The 14,555-nt window shown below is 25.8% G+C and overlaps 1 protein-coding gene across 3 annotated transcripts in view; it reads left to right on the plus strand.

Moving 5' to 3' along the window:
• The window catches only part of step (cytohesin steppke), a 53,411-nt gene that overhangs the window by 1,646 nt on the left and 37,210 nt on the right, over nucleotides 1-14,555 (plus strand). For 2 of the 3 annotated variants that reach the window (XM_011495602.1, XM_011495603.1), the window contains exon 1: nucleotides 12,291-12,589. In XM_011495602.1, coding sequence (XP_011493904.1) covers nucleotides 12,401-12,589 — 189 coding nt within the window. In that variant the 5' untranslated portion in view covers nucleotides 12,291-12,400. Of the gene's footprint in view, nucleotides 1-5,578; nucleotides 5,653-12,290; nucleotides 12,590-14,555 lie in introns of those variants that run through there. The other variant, XM_011495604.1, reaches the window with a different exon arrangement.

Below are 14,555 nucleotides of genomic sequence, written 5' to 3' on the forward strand. Positions count from 1 at the left end.
CTTTATATTGAATATTATTAAATAAAAATTTATTACTTTGTTATTCCTATGAATAACAATATTATAGTTTTTAATAGCAATTCAACAATATTCTCGTTATTATTAATAAATGCCATCAATTTTGTCTAGGATGTTTGTATATGCTAGTTATACTATATAATTAAAATTAATATTTTTATTATAAACAATGTATTGTTCAAGATATATTGTTCCAAATCTTGTTAAAATATTCTCATATAAAAACAAATTTTTATTAATTTATTTATTATTTACTTTTACTTATAAAATATAAATATAATTAATCTTTAGTCATTTTTATGGTTTATATATTGCTGATATTACCGACCATTGTATTATTAAATAAATAGTTCAATATGTTTGTGTATTTTTATTTAATATTTCTTTTTAAACGAAATCATTTCACAGTTCGGTAATACTAGTACAAACGCATTGATTAAAGTCTAAATGTTGCGAAAGTTTGGTATTTAATTTGAATGCAATAACATTTAACTTAAAACGTGATAGAAAAGTGAATCATAACATAATAACCACAGCATAATATGTATAATATAAATCTGTATTACTATATAATTGCATAAAACAATTGAATTCAAAATATGTGTATGGCGATTGGCCGTAAAAATGAAAAAAAAAACAATAACGGAAATAATTGCAATTGTATTTATAACTATTAAAATAATTAAATTATATTGAAACGAAGGATCTTTATTTGTATTATAATATATTTACTTTAATAGAAATAAATTACTAATGTAATAATATTAATGTACCGATAAGAAAGTGATTCGGTTACTGCTTGCAAAGAAAAAGTAGAAATGAAAAATTCGCCCACTGAATGTTCGGAGTATCATATTAACCGTGCAAAAATGAATCAGTTATATATCAAACAGAATAATATGAATCCTTATTTAGTTTAGCCTTAGATAAATGAATATTAATAATAAAGAGTTTAGTATTCTATCGTATAATATATACATCCCTTAGGTTATTTGGATAATGTACGATAATATTGAAACAATTCTGATACCTTTACGTTAACAATAAATTATAAAAACGACATGTAAATGCCATATTATTTATATACTGTGAATCGATAGTGATTATAAAAGTAATATAATGTTTTTTTAAATAAAGATGTAATATATTGTAGGTTTAACTATCAAAGGCTGGAGATTGCTTTTCTTAATGGTACTTCGGACCGTCGGTTCGATATTTTGTCACGTGGTTATGACAGCACGCGAGCCTTATCAGATCTCTATTCTAATATCATTCGCAATTGCATCGTGCTGACGTCCATTACTTTTATTAAAAATTAATCACATAATTAATTTTATTAAAAAAAATAGCAAAATTTATATGGTTTTTTAAGCTTCCATTGTATGATAATTATGTAGCAGTGGTATTTACAAACTTTTGTAGGTATAAGATTAATTTCAAAGTATTTTAATGTTTGGGGGGCCATTAAAAAGCAAAAATCATTTTTAGAAAATTTTATGTATACTTTAAATTAATTAATTAAATTATTTATTGAAACAATTTGTTCGCAAAAAAGCACGAGCATTTAAAATGAAGGTTTTTAAAATAAAAATTCTTTTATATAAAATATTATGAAGCGAATTGAGCAGATACTTATATGAAATATTTAACAATTTAGAAAAATAAATTCTATTAATCTGAACTAAAAGTTTATCATACTTAATGGCACGTAGTTTATATTCGTACGATTACGGTAATTTTGTATAGACATATGATTTTAAACACGATTAAAGACAGCTTCAAGAGTATTTTATGAGCAAAGTAATTTAATATTCATTGGCTGATGTTAACTAATGAATTGAAAAATGTTAGCTTAATTATGTCTTCGGTACACAGCATGTTGTTATAGAGAAATTCTTATTTCGTTTAATAAAGCAGGTCTCTTATTGCTGATTGGTCTGTGAATATCAATCAGGATATAGTGCAAATAAAAGTGGAGAACATGTGTAAAGAATGATTATTCAATTAATTAAGTACTTTTACTACTAATAATCTTACTAATTGTATGCGTAATTCTTTAAAAGAAATGTTTATAAGCAACATTTTTGGTCGAGCAGTATATCTCCGCTAATCTAATCAATTTCTTAATTCTCTAGACTATATTTTACACGGCATCCGCTTGAAAATCGTTGCTCAATAGGAATATTTTATACCAGATAGAAATATGAGTTTTTTCCAGTGAGTGGTTTTAAATTCAAAAAGGTTATTCATAAACACAACAATTGCAACTAATTCATACAGGACTGAGAGTGCGCAACGAAAGAGCCATCCTAATAATATCAGATTTTCCAAGAGCTGGTTGCAATAAAAGAGGCTTTCACTGTGCTTAATCCCAGCAACTCTATAGTCATTTTGATCAGTGGAAAAGAGTATAATAACAAGCAATTACGCAAATCGCGGTACCAGAAAGAAGAAGGAAAGTAAGGAAGGAAGGAAGGAAGGGCGTTCTCAATGCGTCGTTATGACATACGGTACCGGTTTTATGTGCAGGCAAATACGTTGATGTTGATTTCATACATAGTAGGATGCGCTTTCAGAATGTGACCTACAGCTTGTGATATTCTGGGGATTTGCTTTAATATAAATGTAATTACACCTGAACTTAATTGGTACTGTCAACTGCATTTTCTCCACTATATTTCTCTTGCTTATTGTGTCATTTCACCACCTTGTAAGATTACAGAGCTTCTGATAACTATTCTAGAATAAATACTTCTTAACCAGCTCAGAACTATTTGACTCATGCTAAAGATACGTATATTTTATACAAATAGTAAGCATTCTAAATTTATTGATTGAAATTTATTAAGAAGACGTCTTCTGATATCAATTAAAATTAAATATAGCCTCCTTAAATTATTTTCAGCATTGCTAAGTTTAAAAGTAATTCGCTTTAAACATCGTTGTCTAATTTGCTATATCTTATATTAAGAAACTTTTATGCTCTTGACCTAGACTAAATTATTATTATGCAATATAATTATGCTATAAAAGACATATTTTCTATTGTAATTAAATTTCAAAGCGTCATCATAACTTTTATCAAATTTCAAATATTTTCTATTTTGGAAATCCAATGTTTCACAAAATCATTTTCTACGTCCTTCGTAGAATAAAAACAAGTAATCAACTGTACAGTAATCAATAAGTAATGCCACTAAGGGTAATATTAAAGAGAACTTAAACGAAGCTAAATTGAAAATTTTTTAAAATAAAATGTATAATTTTTATTTACTTTTGTATTATTTTTTGTCATAAACTCATAAAGTCAGTATAAACATTTAAAAACACTTAAATATACTTAAATATAAAATCCTATTTTCCAATGTGATAATATTACATAAATTGTTTTTGAAACTTATATACTTAAACATTAGTGAATTATTACTACAAAATTATTATTATAAAAGTATAAAATCTAAATCAACGTAGATTACAGAGTACTTTAAATTACAAATGTTACAGAAAGTGTACATTGTTTTCCAATGTAAATGTATCATATAAAGTTGATACTAACGTATATGATACATTACCGTTTCATGTTTGATATTAGTAACGTATGCTTGAAAAAAAAACCTTAGTAAAATTATAATTAATTTGATTATCATTATTGTAATCGAACCGCTGTTATACACTTATATATAATGATAATAATTGTAATTATTGAAAAATAAAAAAAAAAAGGTTGCATACATCTTATTTAAAAATAATTCGTCTATAATTACGATTTAAATATGTTTTATGAGTTAAATATGCCTTCTTTATTTATATATATTGGAACGAAGAATTATTTTATGATTCTAAGAAATAATTTTTTTAATCCCGTAGTCTCATACTGGCATGTGTAAGAATTTCGTCACAATTAGTATTCGGAAAAATTGTTTAATATTTTTCCCAGTATCAATAAGCTTAAACATAATTATAAGGTTGTAGGTCTTAGCTTTAATATTTATTTTAATAATTTATGCCTTTTCATATTATTATTATTTGCCTTATAATAACATTAATAAATAAATTTGACACTTAACTTTAAACTCGATTTCTTATAGATTTGAATCATTTTGATACATATTTTGTATTAAATATACAAAATAATATATAATGTAGTAATGGTTTTATGTTTAAAAAGTCATATAAAGAAGAATTCTTTTAACGAATTCATTATTAATCTTTATAATTTTAATTTAACTTAAGTTAATTTTATATATTTTAATTATATTCAGTAATTTTATCATATTAATAGCAGTAATAAATTTGCTGCATATATGGTAAAGTAATTGGTTTTAATAAGCAAATAGTTTTATATTTTCAAATAATTATTATAACATCACTGTACGTTATTATAAAAATGAAGCTACATAAATTAACAGGTAAAATAAGTGAAAACGAAATAATTACATACAATGTCAAATATTTGACATTTTTTAGCTGTATCTAACATTCTATTGGAGAAGAATTTAACATTAGAATTCTGCATTATCGTAAATTATGTTGAATATATTGCTTTGTAAATTTATTATTAAACTGTTCTGCTTTATCGAAGCTCAAATTACAGTTACTGTGTACTGTAAGATGATTACTAAATATTTATATGAGGCTTTTTCTTCGAGAATGTCATTAACCCTAATTTATTAGAACGTCAATATCGCAATGCGGCATCGCACAGTGTAGGTTGCCCTCGGCAATAATTTTCAAATTAACTGCTCTCTTGGTATCTTGGTCAAATTGACCGTAATGAGCCCATGCTCTATCTTTATTTCATTTATCTAGTTTTTCATTACACAAAGGTCCGTACAAACTGCCGAAATGCAATATTCGAGGATGATAAATAACGACTTTGGAGTAATTTCATTTTTATAGGCACGCAACTATAGCCACATTGCACTTATTCCATTATTGGTTATTCATTGTTATAGTCCCAACATGTCCTAGCACAAAATTTACGCATTGACACTTTCATTATTTTCTGGCAGATGTAATAATGCAAATACGTCTGATCGCTTGCGTTACGATTTTTAATCATTCAAAATCTTTATATTATTTTTAAGCATAATAATACAAATTTATTCTTTTATTTCATAATCTACATAAAAGGTTTTTTTATTCAATATCTCTTACGTTTAAAGATGTACAATTTCATTTTTTAAGACAATCTCTATAAAAGAAACATATTTTGCGTAATTTAGCACATAATATATTTTCAACCCTATTGATTAATATTAATTTTATAAGATATTTTTGCATATAACATTTCTATTTATTGATAAGGTAAGATAGATAATTAAATTATCTGCGAGTATTAATATAGAAGATTTCTATTAATCTGTCTTCGTTTTTTAATCTTATTTCAAAGATTACGTACAAAAGAAGTCTAAATAGTTTCAATGTGAAATTAATTCATTTATCTTGTTATTACTATTCATATCTAGAAAATAAAATATATAACTTATAAAAAATAATATTATTTTAGCACAATGAATTTGTTATTTAACACTTTACTATTACTCTCGGAATGTTACAGAATTGACTCCTGAACAGCAGAAGCTTTTAATTGATATAAGAAGAAAAAAATCAGAACTGCTCCTTGAAATACAGGTATGCTCATAATATAATATAAGATAAATTTGAAAAAATTCTAAACGTTATAATACACATTATTTCTATATATACATTGTAATAACATAGAATAAGAATTGTATGATTTAAAATTTTATTGCTTTTAATTCAATTACAGCGTTTGATAATTTTAAGCAAATTTTAAATTATTTATAATCTTAATAATATTTAGATTGTATTATTTTCAATAAAAATAAATGTAATCTCTCTTCGTCCATACACTATTCAGAAAGTGCTGTTAATTATTCATAGAATTTTAACGATTAATAATAATTAACGTTAAAAGTCCTAATTCAATTTGTCTTACTTCTGGTGCATGTTTAAATAGCATTGCCATCTTCTGCTTAAGTACGGATTTACTTACATGTAAATTTTTTTCGTTTTCTTTGAGTCAAAATTTCAAGCGCTTAACTTGACAATTAATATTGAGATTGTATTGTTTGTCATGACCTGTTGTAACAGTGATCTCACTCACCAGAGATTTATGACTCAGTTGTAATTGGCTTTAAACTTAGTAGGGCAATATTGAAAAAAACAAACACGAGAGAAAGAAAGATATATATATATATATAGAGAGAGAGAGAGAGAGAGCAAAGACAGGGTAGAATTAGGAGATATTTATCTTTATCGTGATCAATTTGCAAGAATGCTTATCTGACTAATCGCAATGCACCTCTACTCTTCTATTTTATTCTGTACATAATTCTACGATGAAACTTGTTCAGCGATTTTTTACCGTAGGAGAAATTTATTAATATGTCACTGTAAGTTAAAATCAATTTCAGTTAAAACTAAATCTTAAAAAGTAAACTATTCTTGAACATAAGATTGTATCATATAAGTTTAGAATGTGTAGCGTAGTTTATATTTTAAAATTATTAACCGATACATTTGATCTATGCAAAAAAATAGTTACTACTAATATTTTGTAAAATAACATATTATTTAATATAATTATTTTAATTCTAATAAATTTTATAAAATTTTACAATATTGCATATATTAATCCGTAAATAATAGGATATAAAATTCTGCATCTAATAATATTTTAAATATTTATATTGAAAAAAGTTTTATTACTTTAAATTTACTATTCAATTTATTGTATTTGAAATAGAGAATAGGCTATAGTTCCAAAGGAACATAGATATATGAGATACACAATTTTTCAAATAAATTCAAATAAATTGATGTTGTATAGTAATTATAATTATATGTTAACAAAAATTGTATAAATTATGTATATAAATTTAATTTATATAGAACATTACATTGTAATTTTTTTTTAAACTTTTTAAAATTATAATATTAAAATATGAATTTCTTTTGAAAAATAAAAAATTACTGAAGAATCAGTTATAATATCATATTTTACAATTGAACAGTAGCAAAAAGTCGTTATTTATGTATTTTTATGAAGAAATTGATTTTTTTTTATAAATTTATTAAATTATATGACAATGATACACGTGATTTGTTTTGTGATATATTTTCTTAATTTTCTATGATTATTTTTTCAAATTATACTTTACAAATAAGAATAATAAAATGTTTTTTAAAAGTCACATTCTAAGCTTGTATTTATAATTGAGACTGCGACTAATACTCCGTATTTCTACTACTAAATCGATAATCACAAATATTTCAACATAAACTTAACGGATTTATAAAATGACTTTTTTTAAAAATTCAATTAAAAAAAAACTTATGCTTAATTTTTTACTCTGTAAAATTTAATTCCTGTTCAGTTATTGGAATATTATATTGAATTGTTTTCCAATAAATTTTAATTACCATATAGATTTTACCAATTTTATTATTAAATCTACGATTATAATGAAAAATGAGTTACTATAGGATAATAGTTCAATGTTCGTTTGATCTATGGAACATATAAAAATTCAGAAATTATCGATGACTTATTTAAGTAATAGGCAAAATGTAAATGGAATAATCAGATCAAGGGCTTAAAGCAGTCAATGTGTAAAATATAAGTAATAAAAATCCAAGGTGACTAGTAAATTCACTATTTCTAAAACGTATAAAAGAATAGAAGTTTGAAAAAGGAGTATAAAATCATAGTGTTAAAGGAGTTAGACGCACACGCCTTTTAAACTCGTAAACTCTCCACGAATTCTCCACGGAAGGTAGGTTTATTAGAAATATGCAGTAGTTCGTTTCTTATTCTAGCAACGTTGTAGCAAGTTCTCCACCCTCTTTCATTTCCTTTCATTTCCGTCCTTTCCTTTTTTTTCCTTTTCATTCCTTTACTTTCCTTTCCATTTATTTCCTTCTTTTCCTTCCTTTCATTCTTCTTTCCTTCCTTTCTTCCTTTTCTCGGTTATTTTATGACCCTTGGCCTCTTCATTGCAGCTGTTACTTGCTGTTACTTGCTCTACAGTATGCTCACGCCCTACTTTGTGCTCAAAATTTTCAGGTTATGTTAATAATTGGCAACGGATTATCCCTTTAATTTATGATACAGCATATCTTACAATACCAAATTACATTTCAAGTAGGGAAATATAGACGAAGGACTAACCTTTTAACTAATATTTTTATAATAGTTTAATTATTAATTGTCTGGCCGAAGTTCGAATGATCCTTTTTTACCATCCTTTGTAATTTATTTTTTTCCACTTCTTTTCAATTGAATTTTAGTTACATTCTTAATCAATTTGCATTCTGAATAAAATCACCTTTTTTAATGTCAAAAAATATATCAATTATGTGTGTATATTGTTGTATAATATTTTATTTTTTAATATTTTATTAAGTATTGAAGTTTTTATTGAAGAATTTATACTTCGATTCATACATAAAAACATTTATCTTTTATCGCTACTTATTTTTTATTCAATTTAATTAATACTAGTTTTTCTTTATCTCTAAATTTATGTTTTAAATAAGTTTAATAAAAAGACAAACTAAGAGTATTTTCAATTATGTATAAATTATCTTTTCAGAAACTTGATATATTTCCCTCTTACTTTGGAACAAATAATTTCTCAAGGTATATGTATATATATATATATATATACACATATAAAATATATACACGCAAATATATATACACGCATATACATATATATCTATCTAAGCAAAGTTTAAATTACATAATTTTTTTATACTTCAAATTCAATGTATCGAATATTAAAATTTTTATATTTATTTCCCCATCGATTTTTCGATGAAAAATTTTTATATTTATTTCCCCATCGAAGAGTTTACTTATTTAATTAGGTTTTTTTGAAAAGCAATATAAAGCAATATTAAAGTAAGGTAATCATTACAATTGTAAAACTATTCATAGTATTTGTAATCTTTTTATTAAATTAATTATAGGCATGTAAAGATCAAATAATTGATATTAATCTAAATATATACAATAACCATGTAAATGCCATCGCAATAAAAAATTTAGTTTTTTTTATAATTATAGCCACTATATTAAGTTATACTACATTAGCCACTACATTGAGAATTTCATTCTTGTATCAATTTTAATGTGTTAACGTCGTTAAAATTTGAGAATTAAAGGTATGATTAAGAACTTCGGGATAACGAAACTAATTAATTTCCATTTTAATTTAAATATGTGTTGCAGTATTAAGTGCATGTATAAAATAATGTTTGCCATATTCCTGTCAAGTAAGAATGAATATAACTTTATTATATCCTCACATAAACAGTAGCTTGTCCTAATAATTTCAAAATGGAATCTTGCAATTACTTATGGTTCATAGTTGCACTTATAAATTTGTACAATGTAATATTGATGATGTTTGTTGTATAGTAATATAATGTAATAAATTTAACAAACTGAAATAGACACTCATGACATAAATAAAATCTTCTGTATTACCATCTATTATCGATTTTAGTCACTTCCCCTTTATAAATTTACTTTTTACCACTTTTATTTGTTTTTTCTTTATACCGCGTAGTAATGTAAAGGTTTTTAGGAAAAGACGAAAGAACGAGGTAGTGACATTTTTTTATTCTCCATATTTTAACAGCGAATTTTCTGCATTTCATAAATGAATTATTTAACAATTTGCTCGATCGGTAATAGCCTTATCTAAGGGCACATCGGGTCGGTTAAGTCACTTTACATTCGAGTTTTCTGCATTACGCACTAGATGGAATAACTTACAAAATTGTCGCGAGTGGTTTGTCTCCTTGGTGAAATATCGATTATGTCATTGGCAATCAACATTGTCGGCGCTTTTCTGATAATGTCAACTGTCATATTTTTGAAAATTTTTACCTTTTATACCATTTACATTAATATTTTATTACAAATTTCGAAACCAGTATATAATTCATATTATTCTTTATATATTATTAATTAATTAAATCTATTCTTCGGTATTATTGTTGCCTTAATTGTTATAAAATGAAAATATTATTATTATTTTTTGCAATGCATTTATTTTAAAATTTCAATTTTGCTACTTAAATTTAATAGTTTTTATATAAATTGACATTAATTGGGATTTGTGCAATTTTAATGTTATAATGCTTCCCGCCGTTATATGCTTATATTTAAATATAATTATCCAATAATATAGTATATGTAATCCATTTTTATCATTAAATTTACTTTATATTGTATAAGTTGATAGAAATTATGTAAATATTTTGAATGCAGCCTTCTTAAAATAATGTATTTGAAACATTCATTTTTTAATATTCGAAATATACATTGAAGAAGTTGAGAATAAGTGAATGATAATGATAATGCAATTATTAGATATTTACTAAAATTTTATGCATCGTACAGATTTTCTGTTTGTCCGTATTATAGAGAAACCTTTTTTTCTTTGATTTTGAATAAATTATTAAATAAACTATTGGTTTGAAAATTTATTAATAATAAATTAGTAGTGTTTAAAATTATGACAGTGCAGACAATAATAGTTTGAAAATTGCTCTGACAAATATATCGTATTATTGTAGCATTGGGTTTTCCCTAAAGCGAGCTCAACTCCTCTTGTTCTTTATCAAACTAGCAAACATTATGCGTTCATAGTACCGAAGGCAAGAAGAATATCAGGATGTCATTGGTTGACTCCTGATAAAGTCATTTCCTCGTTGGGATGATACACTGTTGTAAAAAGCGAGGATTACTCAGCGGCATTCTTGATAAAGAGGGACTGGAAAGCGTTCAAACTTTCGTTAAAGCCTCTTTTATATGTAACAAAGAGTGAAAAACAATACAGTAGTATTTGAATGAAGTATTTCATTCATTTTTCGCAAGAAACAATGTCTAATGAAGCCCAGTTTTTCTCACAAATAAAATAACAAGTCTTTTAAATTTTTATTTATTTAAAAAAATAACTCAAGGATGATTACTTTGCTACATTTATAATAAAAGCCGAAAAAAAGCTTATTTTATTTATAATAAGCGATCTCGATTAAATTTTTGTCTTAAGTAAAAGACAAATTTAAATTTGCTTATAAATTTCAAAAGAGCAACATTCGATAATTATGTAATTTCAAATATTTTGTTTTTAAATAGTTATTATGAATTATTAATTATTATATATTCTTTTGAAGTTATTTCTTTGTGGTATAGTGCCTTGAATTTGTGCAATTATTATAGTGCAAAAAAGTTTTGGAACAAATTTTAGTGCATACATGGTTAATTTGTTAGAGTACAATCATTTTAAAAGTTATACGTTTTATTTTAAAGACACAATTATATGAAATATCTCAATATCCCAACAGAATATTTATATATTATACATTATGATATCTTAGCATATATGAATGTTTTAATAATTATTCTTGAAAAATATAAAAATTAGGATTAAAATTGTTTTAAACGTATAAAAATCATTTTAGTGGATTATTATTAGACTTATTAGCTTATTAGCTACTGATATAATATATCAGTGAACATATTGCATTCGGAAAATAATGATGCGAAAAACCGTGAAATTTATGTTTATATTTCGAAACACGTGATGAAATCTTCATGAGATAAATAAAGAAGAAATGGTAAAGAAAGGTAGTTTTAGAATGGTTTTGGTAACGTGCAATTTCGTTGGCATGGTACTTAAAGCTATTTACGAACAGCCAAGCAATAATTATCAATGGAAGCAGAGCGGTAAAGGTAGGGAGACAGGTAACGGGGTACCGAGTCTCTGACGTTTCCCAAGAGATTACGTATAATCACTTTACTTCGACATTTGCTATTTCATTGTTTTCGATTAGTTTTTTTTTTTACAGTAGCGTACGTTAGCCTCCGGATCTATTTCGTTTATGTAATAATGGTGAGCTTGAGGAGAGTGTCAGGGATTACCCAGCGGATTTGACACGAGTGAGAATCGATGAGAACGCGTGCGCAGCAAATGTTGGCAAGGCTGTGGCGATTAGATTGTCATTGTGTACAAACACGCGCTGCGTACGCCTTAGGCACGCGAACGCGAACGCGAACGCGTTTGATTCCGGATTCTTGGCGGCCAGTCGTCGTCGTGTCCCACTACCTCGGTCACTTTGGCATTCCGTGGTGATGTTGACGGAGTCGGATTGGGCCTGAGCTTCACCGCGCGGGTATCCCCGTTTCTGGCTTTTTGCTTTCCTTTAAATTTTCCGGGGCCTTATAAGTGTCTCCGCCGTAGTTGCGCGATGCGAATTAGCAGAGCTGAGCTCCGCACTTCTTTACCTCGTACGCTTACGTAGTACGAGTTTGCGCGAACGCTCGGTCAGGCCTCGCTTAATGTCGTCGATTCCTTACAAATTCACGGCTTTCTTTCCGTTAGTCACCAAAATGCTGTTCTGCGTTTTTGCTATTTACTTGCTCGGTTTACTCTCGCACTTTTACGGAATGTGCAGATCTTTGCTAGGGCTGTTGCTATCCTGCTTCTCCTTGGCCGGAACATATAATGTTAAGCAAATTCAAACCAAGGTAAACTCTTTCTTCATATACTCATCCGTTATTTTATTTGCTGTATTTGTTGTAATAAAATCCGAATCCGTCCGGTCGATTAAAATATAATTTTAGCTGTTAGGTTCGAGCATTATCTACAGTACACTTTCGAACGACGCTGATATTATTGTAAATTTAATATATGTTAGAATTTTCCTTGCAAGCTATACAGTACGTTTGGTCCAGCTTTTTATAAAAAAAAATTAAAGTTCTCCGAATTTAAATGCTGCCACTGCTTTAGCCCTTTGCTATTTTTACTGTGTAAAAATTTATTTTACAGTAATTAAAAAATATGTTTTAAATTAAAAATGGCAGAAAATAGAAATAATAAGAATCTAGTTTCTATTATTATTACATCACTGACGAATATAGTTGACAATCTGTAAATATAACTTCGTAGAACTGTTCATTAATACATCGTAAACAAAATAAATCAACGATTTTCCATACTGGTTCTTCATTAAAGAAGCTTCTTCATTTTTAATCCAGTAGAATGTTTACAACAACAATAATAACAAATAAAAAAACAAACTAATTTCTAAGATTGTTTTAAAATATTTTAAATATAAAATGTGTTAATGGATGTTCGGTATAAAAAAAATATTCGTCCATAAGTTATCCATTACTCAAAGAATACTACACGCGTGTGATAGAATCATCAATGAAAGTTCAATATTCAAATCGTTACTTTCGTAACTCTACTTTATTAATTAATTTTTATTGTTTTTTTTCTAATGCCATAAATATTATATTCTCATTTTTAAATATGAGAAATTATCTATACTTTTATTAAATTATATTTATACATATGAAAAGAAACGGTTACTTTATTTCATTTTTAGTTTAATTCTCTTGCATAAAAATATCACTTATACATTACTTTGCGTTCACGGATTTAAAAACTCCATTTATTTGAAATCAGTAAAAAATTCTTTCGTTGAGTCGAATGAATCACTGTAATTGTTTTCATATGTCTTCAATTATCGCTTTCAAAAAAATATCTAAATAAAAGTAACGCAACACATATGTATGGTTGTATAAAAATAATTTATTTTAATTTAAAAATTTTTATCTTAAGTTATTTATATATTCTAAAATATACTTTAATAATAGTACATATTGATTTTACAATTTATGAATAATGTATTTTAATTTTTGTAAACAATCTACTGGTATAATCGTTTACAAAAATATAATTATGATAATATTTTTTTGAATAAACTTTCTCGAATCGATTAATTTATTAAGCATTATTATATGAAAAACGATATTTATATATTCACTTTTTCATTTTTATTCCATTTGAATTTTTACAATTCAAATGAAATTTTCAATGAGGAATTTACAATAAAAAATATAATTATTTAAAAAAAATTTTTTTAATATTTAATATAATATATTTAATATAAATTATTTAATTATTTTGAAAGACTTCGAATAACCCAGTTAACAATTACTTGCATGAGTATTTTCTAATTTTTTTTTTAAGCATTTTGCATGAAGCAAGCAAAATACTTTGTATTTATAAGGAAACAAAGAAGAACAATTGCTCTACTGGCTTGAATGACGTATTATTTATGCTTTTTTGGAGGTCTTTGGATTATAGAGGAATTATACAGGAGTGTATTATTTTAAACGGTGTTTGTGGAAATATGGAAGCAGCTCGATAGTTTGATTTTCCGGGATAGTCATAAGTTTCTTTTCCTTATTGATATTTGAGATAACAGGTTTCATATTTTTCACGAAGATTCATTTTTGAAATTCATTGTAATTTTTAAATAAGTACTTTTTAAATTAAGAGCTTGCGATAAAATTTGAGAATAAATACATATATGAATTCGTAATCGAACCAAACAATAAAAGTAATAATATTAACTCTGGGATGCTTCACCATGTATAGAATTGTAATAATGCGTTTAATTTTAGTTTTATGGCCCTATCGTGT

This window comes from Ceratosolen solmsi, unplaced genomic scaffold, assembly GCF_000503995.2.
Source record: "Ceratosolen solmsi marchali unplaced genomic scaffold, CerSol_1.0 scaffold11, whole genome shotgun sequence".
Lineage (NCBI taxonomy): Eukaryota > Metazoa > Arthropoda > Insecta > Hymenoptera > Agaonidae > Ceratosolen > Ceratosolen solmsi.